Source organism: Thunnus thynnus, chromosome 21, assembly GCF_963924715.1.
Source record: "Thunnus thynnus chromosome 21, fThuThy2.1, whole genome shotgun sequence".
Lineage (NCBI taxonomy): Eukaryota > Metazoa > Chordata > Actinopteri > Scombriformes > Scombridae > Thunnus > Thunnus thynnus.
Window position 1 is genome coordinate 17,254,402 of NC_089537.1, and position 19,121 is coordinate 17,273,522.

General features: G+C 39.1%; 1 protein-coding gene across 8 annotated transcripts in view; it reads right to left on the minus strand.

Moving 5' to 3' along the window:
• The window catches only part of ctnnd2a (catenin (cadherin-associated protein), delta 2a), a 278,500-nt gene that overhangs the window by 181,494 nt on the left and 77,885 nt on the right, over window positions 1-19,121 (minus strand). For 4 of the 8 annotated variants that reach the window (XM_067578416.1, XM_067578418.1, XM_067578415.1 and 1 more), the window contains exon 1: window positions 9,942-10,327. The exons of the other annotated variants lie outside the window; for them this stretch is intronic. In XM_067578416.1, coding sequence (XP_067434517.1) covers window positions 9,942-10,103 — 162 coding nt within the window. In that variant the 5' untranslated portion in view covers window positions 10,104-10,327. Of the gene's footprint in view, window positions 1-9,941; window positions 10,328-19,121 lie in introns of those variants that run through there. 8 annotated transcript variants of the gene reach the window in all.

Here is a 19,121-nt window from a genome sequence, read left to right on the forward strand (position 1 = left end):
GCATACGCTGACACACACACACACACACACACACACACACACACACACACTAATGTAGAGACAAATATTTTGCACCAGACCATGTCTCCACAATGAGCATGCGCCAACCCTCATTTTGTTTCACCACTGTTAGTATAAGAACTAACAGCAGTATAGTTCTTTCTCCGTTTAAGCTAAATTGTCCTGCCTGCCATCATAAAGACACTGTGTGCTGTCTCTGTGTGACTGTATGTGTGTGTCTAGAGATAAGGCCCAATCATTATAAAGTGGCCTATGGGCAGCTATTAACAGTGCTGTTTTTGGATGGGAGACAAAAGGCTATCAAACAGAGCTATGACCTTCTATTTGAGAAGTAACTCTCTCTCCCTCTTTCATTCTTTCTCTCCCCTTCCTCAATCAGCGAAGAGGAATGAAAAAATGTGAGATGAGATGAGTGGAATGAAGGAGTGGGAAGGGGATGTGTGAATGGGAGCTGGTAAAAAGGTCACTCTCCTCTGCTCTGTCACTCCCATGCATATTAAACATCCCTCACACAGCACCCCTGTTCCTCCTTTCTAAGCTTACAGCTGTGGTTCACGGAGCCTAGGTATGGTTCAAATTTAGCTGAGATACATTTCCGCCCCTCTCTTTCCCCCCTCTGCTTGTCTTGTCACTTTAATGAGTGTGAAAAGTCATCCACAAGGCAGGAGAGGAGCAGCAGGGAGGGAGCAAGAACTGGATGTCGGGAGAGAGTGAGTAGAGGGAGAAAGTGAGGAGGAAAGACTGAGGTGTCCGTTGATGAAAGTCACATGAGATGATGGCCGAGGGAGGGATACCTGATCCACTCCCTCTGCATGTGCATGTGTGTGCAAGAAAGAGAGAACAAGAAGAAGAGAAAGAGAAGAAAAGAGTATATTACCAGAATGGCCTGATCATGTTAATGACTTCTTTTCTCAAACAATGTGGGTATTGTATGTCTGAGTCTGAACAGTGGGGTTTACTGTTACCTGCCATGGGGCATGTTTGTGTGTGTTCTTATATTTCCATCTTTGTGAGAACCAAAACCAGGATATAGAGTTTTGAGTGAGGACTTTTTTGTGAAGCCCTTAATATTAGGTTTTACTGGATGGATAATTATAATTTATTGCAACTTAGATCTTGTTTTTGTATAACTGGTTATGATAATAGATGATGATAAAAGTCACTGAGGAAAAACTGGGAAAAAAGCTACATTGCTAAAACAAAGTTTGACAGGACAAGAGTCAGTCAAATAATCAGTAATCAAATAAATCAGTAAAATAATCAAAGAGGTTGTAAACAAACCAACAGTTTAGCCATATTACCTACCGCTTTATTTGGAGATAAAACTGAAAATGATCATACCTGAAATGTCGCCAATAATAATCCCTCAATGCACAGAAAAGCTATGTGTGTGCATACAACCACAGCATGTATGCAAGGTCAACCAAGAGGACAGTCTAAGATGAGTGTTTTCAGTTCATAATTTACAGTTTGCCTTTGTTTTCTCGTCCAAAGTCTGGCTAACCTGTAGCTTTGTTTAAACACGTGAGTCCATCTGACTGCCTGTGTTTCTTACCACATCAGAATTCTTTTTCTACAATCTCAGCAATTACTCTGATGAGCAGGGTTATGAAAGCTGATAGAAATGATGGCCAAATAAGACCTAAGTTGTAATAAACCTGAATTATCATTTAAAATAAGAGCTGAACTTCGACCACGTAGTTAGTGAAGGTTAATATTAATTTTAGAAGTACAGGAAAGAATGCACAGTCAGTGTAGGTTCCTATGGATAGAAAGAAGGAATGTGTGTTTGTATGTATGCATGAGTGTGCCTGGATTGATTGTGTATCGCTGTTCATGCATGTGCATCTGTGTGTAGGTGTGTACGCAGGTGCTACAGCCATCTGGCAAACATCTGTGATACTAGACAAAGAAATATTACACAGCTCAGTCTGGCTTCATTCTGAATCAGCTTTGCTCATTAACACATATCTTTTTCCACAACACATGATTCATTACTGTTATACACAAGGGGTACTAGTTCTTCCTATCTCAGTGATAACTGGCCTTTTCTGTATCAGCCTGCTTCTAACGAAATTTAATTTAAATTAGCAGCAGTACCTGAGGGGTGTTCTTTAATGTGATTATGGGTACAACCGTAATGCAACGGACAGCACATCAGTACCGATAACAACACTAGCAATGTTTCCCCTATTTTCATTCGCTGCTGCAGCTAAAATTTCATATGATCATTAATATCAATGGGCTACTAATGATTTTCACTTGCACACTGTGCAAGCACGATAACACCCTATATTAACATGGAATTGTTTTGAGTCATCGACTAGTGCATCAAATCCCAGAATCCTTCTTCTCCTCATTCATCTATGTGAAATTTACTGTTCTAAGCATAGCTCAGTTAGGGCAGCGCATAATGTGTGTGGTTGAGCAAGTAGAGCAAGCGGCAGCAAAGTGACGGTGAACGCGAGAGGAGTAGAGCAAAAGGTTAGCAGTAAGTTGTCAGTCTGGCAGTAAATGTACAGTACAGGCTACAGTTTCAGTTAATAAATGCTGCGGCTTCTCAAGACCAAGAAAAGTCTTGCCTGTTTCCCCAACTGCTGGAAAAGTGAAGGGGGTTAGTCCCGACATTAGTGACAATAGGTTAACCTAACCTGACCAGGCTCTCTTAAGGTGAACTGACCTTTAAGGTGGACCAGCTATTCTCATTTAAGTGTCAATCTCAGCTGCTCCTACTGTAAACAGAGAATGGAAAAATGTCTGGCTGCAGTGTTTCTCCCGAGTTTGGCTCAGCAACCCCCACTCCCTACCCAAAAGCAGCCAACCTAGGGGAAACACTGAATAAGAGAACTCCCTCGAGGGGATTACAGCTCATAAACAACACATATACAAAAATTATGACAAGAAAAACTACTACTATTACCAATAAATATAATCATAATAACAGGACAATTAATTGATGGAAAAAAACAATATCGTCAAAACTGCCTTTGAGGAAAAAGAAACAAGACCAAACCAAAAAGCCATGAGGACACTGCTCTCTCATTTATCCTGGGTGGAGGAGGCACAGATGTGGTGGAGAAATAGCACAAATTGGAAGAGTCTGAGCAGTGGGGTAAATTCCTGAAAAATTAGCCTAAAACACCTATCCCAGGCATACCCAAAGTAAATTGAAAGCTGTTCTTGAACCATTTGGAGTACATGCATGGTTTTGGTCTCTTTTGAAAAGGTAACACTCTTAAGTCTTTTCCCCAACAGTCAGAATCATTGTAAGTGCTACTGGCATTGAGTAACAGAAGTTTGAATACACTGAAGTAGAAGGTTTTTATTTCCGCTTGAATATTTTTTTGCCATTTGAAGACTCCAAAGGACCCCTGCTTCAGAGTAACTGAAGCATAAGCACATTATAGTGCTTTTTCCCCTTCTTGAAACTAAACTTTGTGCACGTAAGAGTCTCAAAACAAGTGCTATGTTAGAAAAGCAGTTTATATAAAAAGTAACACACAGTAAATTATTTAAATTTACATAATTTCCTGGTTGTGGCTTTATAGAACTCATTAAAACCGCATATGGTCATTTTCGTAATTTCATTGGCTGTACGAAGCACCAGTCATCAGCAGAATCTGTTACTATTGGCTCGGTATTTACACAAAAGAAGAGGGGCAGACACCTCCTTTCAACACGGAATCGTTGGCTATTGTAGGCTGTGGACAGGACATGGAAGCTCTTACTGGGTCAAGTGAGGTGTCGTTTGAAAGGTCAGAGTGCAGCCACAATTTTGACAGAGAAGGGTCTATGTGCAGTCTTGCAGTCATACACGACACGCCCACTTCACTACATTACCCCCTACATGACATTAGGTATGTCTGCCAGCTAATTTGAAATGCTGCAACAGCAGTCCGTGGGCATTTATTGATGTAATTATGTGTTTTGGACTAAATATTTTACTGGATTGAATCAACTGGACCTTTGCCAATGCAATAAGACCGTTTTTGTTGGAGTTTTATCGATGGAGTAATATGAGGCTTCATAGGTGAATTGCCCCAATTTTTAATTGTTTGTTTGTTTGTTGGTGGTCTGACAGAGGCGTTGATTGTAGCTGCTGTTGAGGTTGTATCTTGAAATGCATCAGTCGAATCACAAGAATCTGCATTGAGTACCATCTTAAACATTGGAGTTGTGTACATAGCATAGTTTGTGTATTTAACAGTCCACTGAATTCTGTGGGTTATTTCCAGTAATGTCTCCTGTGAATTCTGTTCAAAGTAAACAGAAAAGGAGGAGGGTGTGCCAGGAACTGCAAACAGACAGTTATGTCGGTAATAGTGTGGTTTACATAAACTGTAAAAAATGATAATCCATCTTTAAAAAACATTTAAATAAACCAGATGATGATGAAGTCCTCATACCAAATGAAACATTCAGTTCCAAAATGACACATATGAGTTTTGCTTTAAAGCATTGAAAATTACTGAAATCTTACTGTGGAAGTTCCAAAAAAGCCATAAGAAATTTCCAAGATTGTGATCACTGCCAACATTTAGTACTATGACACTCTGTGAATACAGCCCCTCTTTTTGCAGCCAAATATTCTCAAACCAAGTCATGACAGTAAAGTACATTTTGATGCATAATGCTTTTTTTCTCTGGAAAAAAAGGAATACCATCCTTTACTATGAGGACATGTAGGCACTTTTAAATATGACAAACATTACAGATAAACATTACAGAATGTAATGTAAAGAGAAAATACACTCTGCGCCTGAATTACCATCTTATTCCTGTAATTTTTACACTTCAGTTCATTGGGAATGAGAGCAAATGCCTCACAAAGACAAGGAATGGTGAGGCAAAACTGAATGATATTAAAGGAAGAAGCGATGGCACTGCTGAACTGGCAATAAATATCCAGTATGTCTGATATCTTTATGTTCTTTATGGATAAAGCAACATTACCCAAGTAAGAGTGTACAATTGTCAGCAATACAAAGAAATGAAATGCTTTTCAATGTCAAAGCTGAAACATTCTCACATACTTACGAGAAACTTCAAAAATAATTTTGTTGTCAACAAAGTGACTTTGGGGTTTGCTTACTGATGAGGGCTGGGTTCTCTGACTTCTGTTTTTGGAGGAGGGAGTCAGTGATGTATACAAATCATAGGAGAAAACCCTATCAATTCTTTTTTGGGGTGGATTTTGATGACATAACTCAGAGGGCTGTTCCGGAAAGCAGCCTTAGAGAGCATGTTTGACAGTAGATGGAGCTATGTAAAGGTCCTTTGTCACATTTGGGGAGGATGTGCTGTATCTCTTTACCTTCTCTACTGATGCTCATTTAAATTCTGTCTGCTGAGGATGGCTTTGGAGCCAATTGTGAGCATCTGAATTCTGGGATTCATTATACTGACAGTGTCTTTTATTAAAGAGGCAGTTGACAGTAGGTTTTGGTAATATTATTTTTAGTCTCTACCTATACATAACTAGCTCATTACGTATATAGCCATAACTGGTGTATTTTTTGTATTTTGTTCTATTTTTATATGCACCAAATTCTCTAAAACATCCCTGTAGATAATGAGTTAAATCCAGAATATAACTAATAGGGAAACATTATATCATTATTAATGTAAGGGTTTAAAATACATAAAATGGTAATGCCATTCATCCTCTGAGGAGAACTTCTAACCTTTTCTCAAAGTGGTGTAGAAAAACTTCATAACAACCTCAGATTTTCTGCTCTAAGTTTGGAGTATTTTTAGTTCTAAAACTTTCAGTGCAAGTCCTAGGAGTGATTCTGAGTTGTTTGATAAATATGAGCCCAGGATTAAAATATCTCTGGTCCAGGCAAAGAGGAATTCAGGAAAACAGCTTCAAAGACAGTCAAATCAAAGAGCTACATCACTAAACAGCTGAAAATAAGCTATTCATGAGGCTGTTCAGGCTAATAGTTTGTCACTTGATGAAAAACATTGAAAATATTTGCCATACTCTTATGAGTAAAATCCCCAAATCCTGTTCATGTCATGTGACTAGTAAACCACTAGTGATGACCAAAAGAAGCAGCTGTATCTGTTTAGATTTTGGATTCTAATCTCCCTTTAAAAATGCTGCACAGACCTGAGACGTATGACTGCCAACAGCTGGCCCATAACAGTTTTATATGCATTATAAATATTCAACACACAAACACAGCAATACTCTGACAGATCTCTCCCTCGTTAAATTATTTAAGGGCTCAGTGGGCAAAATGAAATCATCTCTCTCTTAGTCTCTAATTTCATTCTCTCTCTCACTCTATCACTCTGTCACACTCTCTTTTCCTTGTTCCAGTATGTCTCTCTCTCTTTCTCATTGTGTGTTCACACAGTTGTATGTGTTTGTGGGTTTGAGCTCATGTGCTGCAATTAGGAAACCCTGAGTAGTGTGAAAATATGTGACGTCAGCCTGGTTAATACATATTGTACATGCAGACATGTGGCTCAGGAGATAGAGTTGTCCACTAATCGGAAGGTTGGTGGTTCAATTCCCAACTCTACGTATATATATCGCTGCAGTATGTCAAGGTTAGAATACATACTGTAACACCAGAAAAAAAAGGGAATACAGAAGGTAAATATTTGGAGATAGAAGGATAGTCAAAAGGGGTACAAAACGGCTGGTTATTGTTTGAACACCAATAAGAAAGTAATACATTTGTTGATATCACATTTTGCTGTGTATTTATCAAATCATGTGAACATCTTAAATGCTCCTTAACACCATCAACAGCTACACCATACTTAACCTTAAATGATTACAATATAAAATCAACAAGAGGTAAGTAAATAGATACAATTCAGTCTACACTCAAAAAAGTATTGATAATCAATTTAGGTCTCTTCTACAGAGAAAACCAGAAAAACAAAGACAGCACTGCACTCCTTGAATTTCTAATTACATAATTGTTGATAAAGGTGATATATAAAGGATATATATAAATACAAAGGTTTCTTATCAATTAGTTTAGAAGTGTACCTGAGTTATTACTCAGGTACAGCTCAGCTCCTCTTTGCTCACCTTATTGATTTAAGTTGTAAAGCTTTGTCAAGACTGTTTAACTTGCAGCATTCAATCATTTTGTATTCTTTTGGACAATTGCACCTGTTGTTCACAAAGAAACTGTCTGACCTTTTCAAAGTCTGCTGCTCCTCTCATGCTGTTTTGAAAACGCAAACGGTCATTGTTAAATCTCTGTAGGTGCAGAAAGATTCTCCTAATTGGAAGTCCACTGAAAAATCGCCTGAGTCGCAGCCGTTGTCGATGTAATTCGGTTACGCCTATTTTGCCCGTCTCCTGAATGCCTCTGTGTGTTTGTTGCTGTATGCTTGATTGAATGTGTGTGAACCTGTTGGTGAAGAGCTACAGTGATTAACTCCTTTGTGATTAACTGTCCAGAGTAATAGATTGTCTAGTTTTCACATGTGGTGCACAAACTAATCCCTAACTCACTCTCTTTATCTGTGAATACTGTGTAAAGTTCTACTGTATTTAACTTGTGATGAATCGTCTAATTAGGGTGTATTATATAAGGAGGGCTATTCACTACACAGTTCCCACTGTAAATACTCACATCCTTTTTCTGTCTTTCCCTTGCTCCCTGAGCAACAGCTAATTCAATATTACCCACACCGGCAAGCAGACATGGACAAACATAATATTCAAGTCTCCTGATAAAACACTGTATATGCACTTGCACTTGGCATACACAAATAACATACAAGTAATACAGCACAGCCATGGAACAAAGCAGAGAAAATCATTTGGTCTCTGTAGTACTAAAGCTACAGTACTTAATACAAAATAATTCAGTCTCCATTTACAGATAAATTGAGTTCATTAACAGCCTTTCCTTCCTTGCCTGCCATCAATAGAACTGTTTCTAGATTCCTTTGGAGATTTCTTTCTGCTAGAGAGACCACATTTACTGTTTGGCTCACTCTCTGATAAGCTCATGTACTTTTTTCTGTTGGTTTCTAAGAGAAGACAATCATAAAGCAGGACCTGCAATCTGATGTCATATAATGAACACAAAAACTAGTAACCCTATCATATAGAAGAGAGAGTATGCTTTGATGAGGTCTTATAGACTGAAAGCTTAACCAATACATGTGAAACCTGCATTGATTTGAGTATGTGGCTGTTCTTTCTCCAACTCCAAAACCTTAACAAAGCATAGGCTGGGTAAGCAGTTGATTTCCCTTCGTATTGAAAACAATCTTTAAAAAGTACTTCACAAACACTTTTTGATCCTGGCCTTATTTGATACTCATTCAGGGGTGCAAACTCGTCGGGTGTGAAAAAGATGACAAATATGTGAACCCCCTGGGGGTGTATTAAAGTGCATTGCATCCACTATACAATAAAGTTAATCAGACAAAACAGAAACACAACATGCACAACAACTGACAAATCAAATGGAAAATACAGCTTCCGTTATATTTTAGTAGAGAGAGAGAGAGAGAGAGGGAGGGAGGGAGAAACAGGGATTAAAGCAAAAGAAATATTTTGACTGAAATTTTTTCAGGCTGCAGCCAAGTCATATTCCCTATCTGCAATTTGTAAAACATGTTACAGCTAAACAAAAAACACAACATGTAAAATTATGAGATTTCAGCACCACTCTACACATAACCATATTCTCTAATGCAGCCATCGAGTTTAAATACTCGACCATAGTGTTTTAAGGGAAGACAATGCTTTTGAACAGTTTTTCTATTGCCAGTTTTCCTTTTGTCTATGAAATCAGACTGATACTTTTTCTCTTTCGAAAAGCTTTTCTCAGTTTTTACTCTTTCAAATAATCAACCATCTACATAACTTTTCAGTACATAAGTCTTTATTTTCTTATTAATTATTGGTTTACACATAAGATTAAGGGAAGACAACACAACTGATATTGCTATATTTGTTCTGACTTATTTCATGAGTTTGCCTAATTTGCATAATTTCATGATAAAAAAAATAAAGGTTATAATACAGAAATACTATGTATGTGTGTCTATATCAAAAAGTTTCATTCTGAGAGAAGAACAAAATTTATCTTGTCCCTATTCAACTGTGGTGCCTGGCCTTAAAACACATCCACCCACACCCACGTTTAGGTTATTAAGAAATTTCACATAGGCTTGGCTATGTTGCACATTGGGCCTATTGGTACAGAGAAAATAGATGATATAAAGTAGGGATGTCAATGACTCATTGATTATGGGTTAATTGTCGATGAAAAAGGGACGTGCGGCGTAACTGTCAGAAACAATTCTGTAGATTTACTGTAGTATGCGGTTGCGCCACCAGACTGACCTCTTTTTAATGAGATTGCGTTTCGCCGCACAAACTATAAAACAAACGCTCCTCCCTACCTCCGGATGAAGAAAAAGAGTCACTGCATGCCTGGATTTGCTCAGACAGTGTGTTGATAAACTCTGAAGCATAACGTTGTGAAAACTCCACTGAGTTGTTGACTGGAGGCTATCTGAGGCTCATGCTACAGCTAAACTGGCATCTAGAACAGAAGCAGCTGCTGAAAGCTGAGTGTCAGACATCAGGACTCTAATTACACATGCTTCCGACAAAATCAACATAAAAGTGATGAACTATATATGCGACACTCCCCTGCTCGTAATATAAATGCATTTTAGCGGTGGCAGTGAATTGACTGACAAAGTTGGAGTGACGGTATTTGTCAGACTGAAGTCCGTTGTGGTTAGACTAGGGTAACATTTACATTTACATTACTTTGAATTGTAAACGTGAACTTGCCAAGCGCAAGGCTAACATTAGCTGGCCAGCTACTACCTGTAGCAAACTGTTATATATCTGCCCATTGTTTATGGTTACTCGTTTTCACTTACTGAACATTCAACAACAATAATATTAATCTTACCGTTGTTATTCTGTCATGTCGAATTCCGATGTTTGAACTGTCACTCGTTGAGCGATGCTCTGTGTTTAGATGTACCGCTCTGGTCTGTGTCCCACGCACGCATACTGTAAACAATCCATAGAGTGGATAAATAATAGACGTAGCTACCGTGACATCACCCATTGGTTTGGGGACTCCCGTTTTAAACGTGGATGTTTTGAAGCCTTGAGTTTGACATTTTGGCCGTCGCCATTTTGGATATTTGGAGCCAGAAGTAATGAGAAGTGACCAAGTTTGAACAAGAGGGTGGAGCTGGCCCTAACGCTAGCTGCTAGCTTCGTTAGCACGGTGCATTTACAGCATGGATGCATTGTAAGAGCTGGATACCGGACTAAAAATGGCGCCCATTCAGTCAGTGGAATTGCTCGCCTGGCGCATGCGCCAAAAAAGTTTCTAGTTTCCGGGTTTGCTTCTGCGTTGTGCACTGAATATGCGCAGTAGTGTTTCTCCTGCTGGCCCCGCTCGCGAGTTCCCGCTCGGCTCCATGGATGTATCATAAGAGGTCTTATGATACATCCATGCTCGGCCCATAGACTTTACATTGTGATGACGCCAGACGCCGAGAAAAGCGATTTAAAAATTCGTGACGTCAACTAATACCCTGCTTTATCGTCAAATTTAAATTAAATGGGACCATAATTTACCAAATGAACATCATGCTGCATTTGAGAAACCTGAAACTAGCAACTGAGACCGTAAACCCTTTAGGAAACTATTTACAGAGGTAATAAAACAAGTGAGAAGTAGGGTTATTTTCTCATAGACTTCTATACAATCTGACTTCTTTTTGGAACCAGTAGAGTCTCCCCCTGCTGGCCATTAGAGAGAACAAAATGGCGTCACTTTTCAGACCTGGAACTACCTGCTTGAAACAATCCCACTGGCTTGGGAGTGTGACAATCTGCAAAGAGCAACATCTGGTTGATGCAACCCTCATTGCTTTTTTTACACAATCAAAGTCCACTAACGAGATAGAGAATGAATTGTATCTCTGTCTCTCTCTAAACACATTCCTCTCACCCCCAAATTCAAAAACTCATTGGATCTACATGAATCACACAAATGATCTATTTTGGATTCAAAACGGTGAATTTTGCCGAAAGGTGACAAGTGTACACCCCTATCATTGAAATTGTAAAATTCCACAAGTATTAAAGCGTCATTCATGAAATGTTAAATGCATTAGCTGCTGTATATCCAATTTGAGCCACTCTCTGTAGTTTTCTTATCCTTTTTTTAATTAATACTTGCAGGTGTATCCATTTATTGTTTTCAGCTGGTCAATTTGATATTTTCGGCAATCTCTGAAGCCCTTAGGTCATAGTGGCATTTAATTTAATGATGTTTGCAGCTGTAAAACACACATCTATAAATCAGGGTCTTTGTATAAAATAGAATGAAGTCCAATTAGTCAACCTCATTAGAGCAAGGCATATGCTTTGTTTTCAGCAATCTTGCCTTCACCTTGGTATATTAGCAGAAAACCTTTGAAAATGATTTTACTGTCTGTCACCACAATTCAATTAATGTAGAAAAAAGGACATATAAAAGACCAGTTTTTAAATGAAGTTCTACTGTATATTTTACAAAAAAGGAATGTATGGTTGACAGGCGTGGACTTTCCAAGGTCAAGACAGCTTTGAGGCTGAGAAATCAGGATTATGGCTTGAAAGGTTGTTGAAATTCCAAGACGGGTTTGGAATATCTATTAAAGTCTGTTGGCTCTAGATTTTTTTAACCTGGCCTAAACAGGCCCTAAACATTTGACAAGTCTGTGTGAGTGTGTGTGTTCATGTGCACATGTGTGCAAGTGCACATGTATGTGTTGGCTCCATGACGGTGTAGGAGACAACATGATTGGGTTCACGCTCAGTGAGTATGGGTTTGGCCACAGACAAAATGTCACTTGGAAAATGTCACCGCCTAAATGCCATTGCAGCTCTATGTGCCAGTTTGTGTGTGTGTGTGTGTGTGTGTGTGTGTGTGTGTGTGTGTGTGTGTGCTTGTGTGTGCTCACACATCCCCTCACAGCACACCCAGTAAGCAGGTGTCTACAAGCTATCTACAAACTTGGTGCTGCTCAGTTGGCAGCATCTCCTTGTCAAGCAATGCAGTGATTTACTAATGGTAGTATTCACTGATGAATCTGCAGTGCTGTGTATATTGGCAGAGAGATGCAACATCTGGCTTCAATTGACATCTTGTTGAGCTCATGTACTACACATTTTGGCATGCATTTTAAAGGGGACATAATGTAGAAAGGGAAATTTCCATTTCTTCTTTGATTATAAAGCAGGTCTAGGTGCTGTATAAATACTGTGGAAGTATCATAACGCTCAGTCCACGGGGAAATGCACACAGTCTTTATCCAGAAACTATGCCTTTAAACAAGCTGTTGGATGTCACAACTGTACACTCAGCGTTTCCCCTACCATTGCCAGTCAACCCCTCCTGAAAGAAACAAAATCTGTTTTTTATGTTATTCACCTAATTTATGTGCACTCAGTGTGAGAGTCTCTACTGGGTTTTGCTGTCATTTATGGTCGCACTAGTTGCTCTCCTCTGCTCTCTGTGTGCTACAATGTGTTACCTGTGGTTGGCCTGGGCATGCGTCACTCAGAAAACAGTAAGCCATTCAGAAGAGAGGGCATTGAGCAGACATCCATGACTTGTACAGTTGTACAACTAGGTGCTTTTTGATCATAAAAACATGCAAATGTCTGTAAATAGACCACGAAAAGAAAATATTAACCTGAAAAAGGGACATCATTTAAATAAGTACCCAGAAAGACTTGTTAATTTGTTGTTCATCTTTTCTGAGAGTGATTTGACTTGAGACGTTTGCTGCAGGACATGCTCTTTGGAAGATTTTGAATTAGAAAATAAGCTTCAGTAAGTGATTGTAAGTATGTATTATATAAAAAAACATCAGAGAAAGGACATACTGAAAGGACAAGTGTGTAAAATGGATATATTCCATTTAATATTCAAGAGACACAATTTATTCACTCAGCTAGGGGTGGTGGTGGCCTAAAGATTAGAGAAATGGCTTGTGACCAGAAGGCTGCAATTTTGAATTTCTCAGACCAGCTGGGAAATTCTGGGCAAGTAAAGTGAATGTGTAAACACTGTCTTCTCTCAACACTTACTGGCAGTGTGCCCTTGAGCAGGGCACTCACTCTCTATTGGCTCCTGTAGAGCAAGCAGCACACTAATATAAAGTATAGCAGTAGAGTGTGGCTGTACTGGGCAGCTGCCAGGTGAGACCGTGTGCAAGTGCATAAATATGAAGCAGCGTGATGCTGAAAAAGAGCAAGCATGCTCAGCAAAACCCTTCCATGAACAACGGATTAAAAAAACACACTTATTCACCCGGCAAGTGTCTTCCTTGACTTCTTTGTCAGCTCTTTCCCCGCCTCTCCTCTATCTCCACCACGTGATGTGACAGGGGACTCCAGGGAGGCCCCAAAGGTCATCCATCCACTGGCAATCACAAACACTTGTTTTGATAGATTAGCCTGTGCAAGCACACACAAACCCTTGCATGCTCACACAGACACGTGCAGACTAACTCCGGTCCAGACGCAAGTGCTTGCTCCAACAATACACATAAAAGTAACAAAGCATTCAATCTAAGGCAATGTGTCAACAAAAGTGCAGCCACAGCCAATAAGCTAGAGCGCTTATACATTCACTTCTCTCTTGTATAAAAACAGCTATTGACCACTTCTCTTTTTAATGGATTTGAGGAGAGAGAAAGAAATGCAAGTAAAGAAGAAGCTGCGGCCAATGACAAGCTTTTTATCAGCACCAAAAGAAAAAGAAACATAGACATGTGCTTTTTTATTCTGTCCTCTTAAGATGGTAGGAGATGGAGCATAATAGCACACACAGTAAAAAAGTGCAAAAAGTTCTCTGAATACCATTGTAGCGCAGTTGGCTTTCAAAAGGAGATGAAGGGGAGATCACTGGCCATTGAGCAATGGAAAGTGGCTTCAAGTTAATGTGTGTATATGTCTCTTTAATCCCATAGGTGTCTGAGCTTGAGTGTGTCTTTGTGGGACTCTCAGTCTTGTTAAATAATTGTCTGTGTGTGTGCACATGAGGATGCGCATGCATGTGTTTGATCATGTGTAGAGTATGTGTGTATCTGCAGGTACATGAGAGCAGTTGAGCATATGTGCCTCTCTGTGTGTGTGTGTGTGTGTGTGTGTGTGTGTGTATGTGTGTGTGTGTGTGAGACAGATACAGTATGCAAGTCCCTAAGCCTAAACCAGAGCGACAAGCATGACGATGATAAAATCGCAGACAGGCCCTTCGGCACAGTTTTCTATGATGTGTAAAGGGCTTAGCAAGCTTCTCTGCCAGCTCCTTTCTTTGGAGTTCATTCACACTGTTAAAATAAAGCATTCACAATTCCAACAAAGTGGGAGCGTGTGGCCCATTTAATGTGAAGTGAATCGACACAGACACAATGCCACATGAGAACAGAGACATCCAGGGTGATGTTAAAAAAAAAAGTGTGCTCCTTGTGTGTGTGTGACAGAGAATGTAGTGGCCTCTTTTGGCAAAATGATTTTTTAATATTTCCTTTGTTAAACCCTCCCTGCTTCCTCCTTCCCTCCCCACTCCACATGTAGATAACATGAAGGCTGCAGGTGCTGCTGATCACCATGGGAGAATGTCAAGTGTTCATTTTCATTTAGAGGTAGCGGTCGTTTGAGGAGCGGTCACTTCTGTGTCGACAAAAATGTCACTTTTATCATACTTTAATCCTCCCGAGGCTCTATTTGATCGGTCGTCTCATTCCCTTTATGACGACGTCAAGGGAAGGGAGCCATCTCACGTGATCTTGGATTTTGTTAGTTTTCAAGTCAACTGCATTCAAAGCTGTGAACTATGTAATAAACATAAATCTTACCATTTAGTTAAAAGTAATTCAACTCATCTATTTTAAATAAGATAACATTTTTTAAATATTTTTTAAAAAAGTGCATTCCTGCGAGCGCTGAAGTCTCAACCATTGTCATTCTTTATCTAATAGTGCATGTGCCTCAGAATAAGACCCTATCTGAGTTACACAGAATAACCTATTTCACTTGAACATCACAGTGTTTCCCTTCCACAGTCACAATATCAATAGGCTACTACCATGAAATTTCAGAGTAGTTTTAAAACTGAATGGGGAATCAGATTAACTGCTTGTTTTCAGTGAATCGGAAGCTATGATGATTCACCGCTATGAGAGGTGTTATTTTTCTACTGGGACACAGCACTGAACAGATTGCCATTCGCCGCCACGTGAGCAGGCGCTCATAAATCTGTAACTGGCTGCTGCTGCCCTTACACATCTCTAAATCAAACAAATTAAATATATCAGGAGATTTATTGTTGTTTTTAAACAAACTCAGATGAGCTTACTTGCAGGCACTGACAGGATGTTCAGAGCCTTGAGATACCCTGAGTAGGTTGTGGGTGTGAGAAAAGGATACTGCTGTCTGACTACTACTTTTGATGATAAACTCTGTGAGACAGGGAGTGACTATGGATTACATTCACAGTAAGTGTTATACAGTACACATTCTACATTAACCACAATTTCTCCATGTTCTCCAGTTCTCCATGTCAATTCTGTTATTAATTACTAAGAAGATTAAATAATTCAAACAATGTTATCACCTTAATACCATACATCCTAGTTTTAAGACAGAGTGAGATTCCATTAATCAGTGTATTAGCTTACCCAGTTCTTTGAAAACACAGTAATGTGTACATGCATGTAAATCATTGTGCATGTAAATAGACTGAAGGTGTTGCATCTGCATTGCAGGTTTTGGCCATAATGCTGTTCCCTAGCAGCTGCTGACAGCAAGTGTAAGCCTCCTGTACCACTACACACAATTATGAATAAGACTCTAGCAAGTGTGGGAAAATGTCAGTATGTTTGAGAAAGAGAAGGCTATATGTATTTTTGCGCATGTTGATCTGTATTACTATGACACCAAATACTTATCAGATACTGAGTAGCTATTTAAGTCCTTACGTATCAAATTTGTCATTAATGTTGTGAGCAATAACTTACATGAAGTACTGTAGCGCATCAATTATGCTTACTCAAACAGCAGACCGCACTAAATATAGTGCAGGAAAATAACTCTTAAGCCTATGCCACACAAAAGGCAAAGTCTGACAACAGCACTGTGTATCTTTATCTTTTTAATTGATTGTAAATATTTTTCTCATCAGATATTTTGCAAAAGATCAGTCTACAGTATACAGCTCTCTCCTGCTTTCCTGTAGTGCTCCAGTGGATCATTTATAAAAGTCTACAGCAAAGTATGTCACAACCGCTGTCCATGGTGCTGATCCTGAGACTCTCAGAAATGCACAAACAAAGGAAAGCAATAAATTCAGCTGTTTTTTGTGTGAATTTCTGGGTTTCACAAACTTATTGTGAATTTAATTTAATTTAACTTAATGTGTAAATTAGATCAAAAGTCACTAATGCATTGTTTGTGCAACAAACAGACATTTTTTGAACAAGTATTGTCTTTTAAAATACACTCAATACCTGAACCCTTTGTCTAATTCACATTAGTCAGAAACCCTTTCTATGATTTTGCATTGCTAGGCTGTGGGGCCCCGCAGAGGTACAGGTACTATACAGCACAGCTCAAGATGGAATATGATTCAGTAAAAATGACAGATCAGAAGAACTCCTCCTCACTAGACTTGGCTGTAAGCAGGAGTATGTGTTAGTGTTAACACATCTTCAACATACCTAGTGCTGAAAGTATCGAATGAAGTGTTGTTCCATCTCTACACAGATACATGTTGACATACAACATGTCCTTTTCAGGAGTGTTTAACTGCTTTAGAGGAAAAAGAAGAAAAAGAAAAAGAAGAAGAACTTTATTGATCCCCGTGGGGAAACTGATCCTCTGTATTTGACCCATCCTTTACACCCACACTAGGAGCAGTGGGCAGCCGCAGTGCAGCGCCTGGGATCAACTCCAGTTCTTCTGCCAGTGTCTCAGTCAGGGGCACTGACAGGGAGTATTAACAGTTCATGATCACAGTGTGGGCAAAGTGTGTGCCCCTTTAACCTACACTGCTGCACAATTTTTACCCATGCCAGTTTGAATGCTGAGAGCTACGCAATATATCCTGTTTTTAGGGGCTTAGATTTCTGTTTATTTTTCTCCCATTTTCTCCTCATTTTAGGTAAACACTATGATCAAGGTGGATGACAGACTATACTGAAAAAAATGGCATCTGAGGATTACACACAACCACGCTCAGATGAACACAAAGACAAACTGGCATAGAACCATAAGGAAAGCCTTCTGCTCTACACACACAGACAGCAATGGTCTAATGAACTCACAAACAAGAGCACACCAACTAGGAATGATTTGAGTTCTATATATTGTATAAATACAGTTCATATAACCTGTATAGAGTATGCACACACACACACACACACACACACACACGCACCTCCCTATATAGTACATTTGTAGACTAGATCTCCGGCCTTTGAGTGCATCGTCTCATTTGTGGGTTGTGTACACAAACAGAGATGTAATCTCCGAAGGCAAACAGAGAGATGGTGACTCCACCACTAATTGGCAACAGAGAGGCTGTCACTGAGTGGAAGAACACTGTAGCCATGTCATCTCATTAGAAAGAAAAAGAGAGAGAGAGAGAGAGAGAGAGAGAGAGAGAGAGGAGAGGAGGGTTAAGCAAGAAGAGAGAGGGGGAGAGAGTGGGGGAAGAGAGAAGAGAGTTAAGCTAAAATGAAAGCCGGGAAAATCTGCATGCAAATTAAAGGCACACAAACAATCACAAATGTGTAAATATATGCACACACACATATGCATGGAAGTCCTGCATATGAATATATAATTAGTCTGTAAATCAATGAGTGCATTTGCATGTGTTTGAGTCAATCAAAGTATGAAACATATGGCAGCCACCACTGGCATGTGTGTTTTTTTTTCGCTCTGTCTTTAATCCCAAAAAATTCACAATAACACATATCAAATATTTTCATCCCCTAGTTTTCTCTTCGCTTTGCTTTTGTGATAAAAAAGATTCCAACTTATCAATGAAATAAATGAAAAATATTTACATACAAAATACAAAAATACCACCCTTGATCCCTGGATAATTTATATAAGTAAATACATACAATTCCAGGTATGTGGAGACACATTTTTATAGACTCTAATATCTTTCTCAGGGCATCACGAGTTGTAGCCTTGGCAAAATAGTGAAGTCAAGATTTCCAACTGTATTCACCTCCTGAAAATCAGCTCAAATTGCAAAATGGAAGTGATATCTGTTGCGGTTCGTTATCTGATTGCTTTCAAAATCACAGACGAAAAAAGGATGTTGGATGTGAACATTCCAGTGAGTTCAAATGAGCAACAGCAATATCCATGAAGAGGAAAGTCTTCTCATCTCATCAGCCATCCTGCAGGGCAAAATGTGTAAACCACAAGATACTCTAACTAGATCTGTGTCACTAAATGAGTCGGAGTAGGTTTTAATAATGATAAAATGCTGCATGTAACCCAACCACCCAACACCTATAGGGTCTCTACATCGTCTACATCTGACTGTGACTTGAGAGTAAAGATAACATGAAAGTTTGTAATTGGTTTTAAAAAGTAAAGGTGGTAAAACCTCTTGGGGTTTTGGGTTTACCTTTAAGTGACGAGTTTTACTTGAGCACCTGTGGCTATTTCAGAGCTTTAAACTAACAATTATGAGGTCTCTATCTTCTAGTGTATGTAAGATTAAACATTTTATATTATGTCCGCCTTGAAGCCAATTGTTGATTCTGGGTTTTATTCTATTCTACAGATCCTATATGGCAGAAATGCATGAAATTCATTATACAACCCTTCCCTCCATCTCTCTCTGATCTTCCAGCATATAGTGAGAGTCCGACATGTTCTCTCCTAGCAGCTTATTCCAGTGAGAAGGAAAGAAGAGTGATTTTGTATGTACATGTGTCCTGTATATGAATGCATACTCTTGTATGTGTTTGTATATGTATGACTATATGATCACACTGATCACAAAGCATCTTATGTCCCTCAGGCCAATTCAGTTTCATGTGACAAGAGAAAA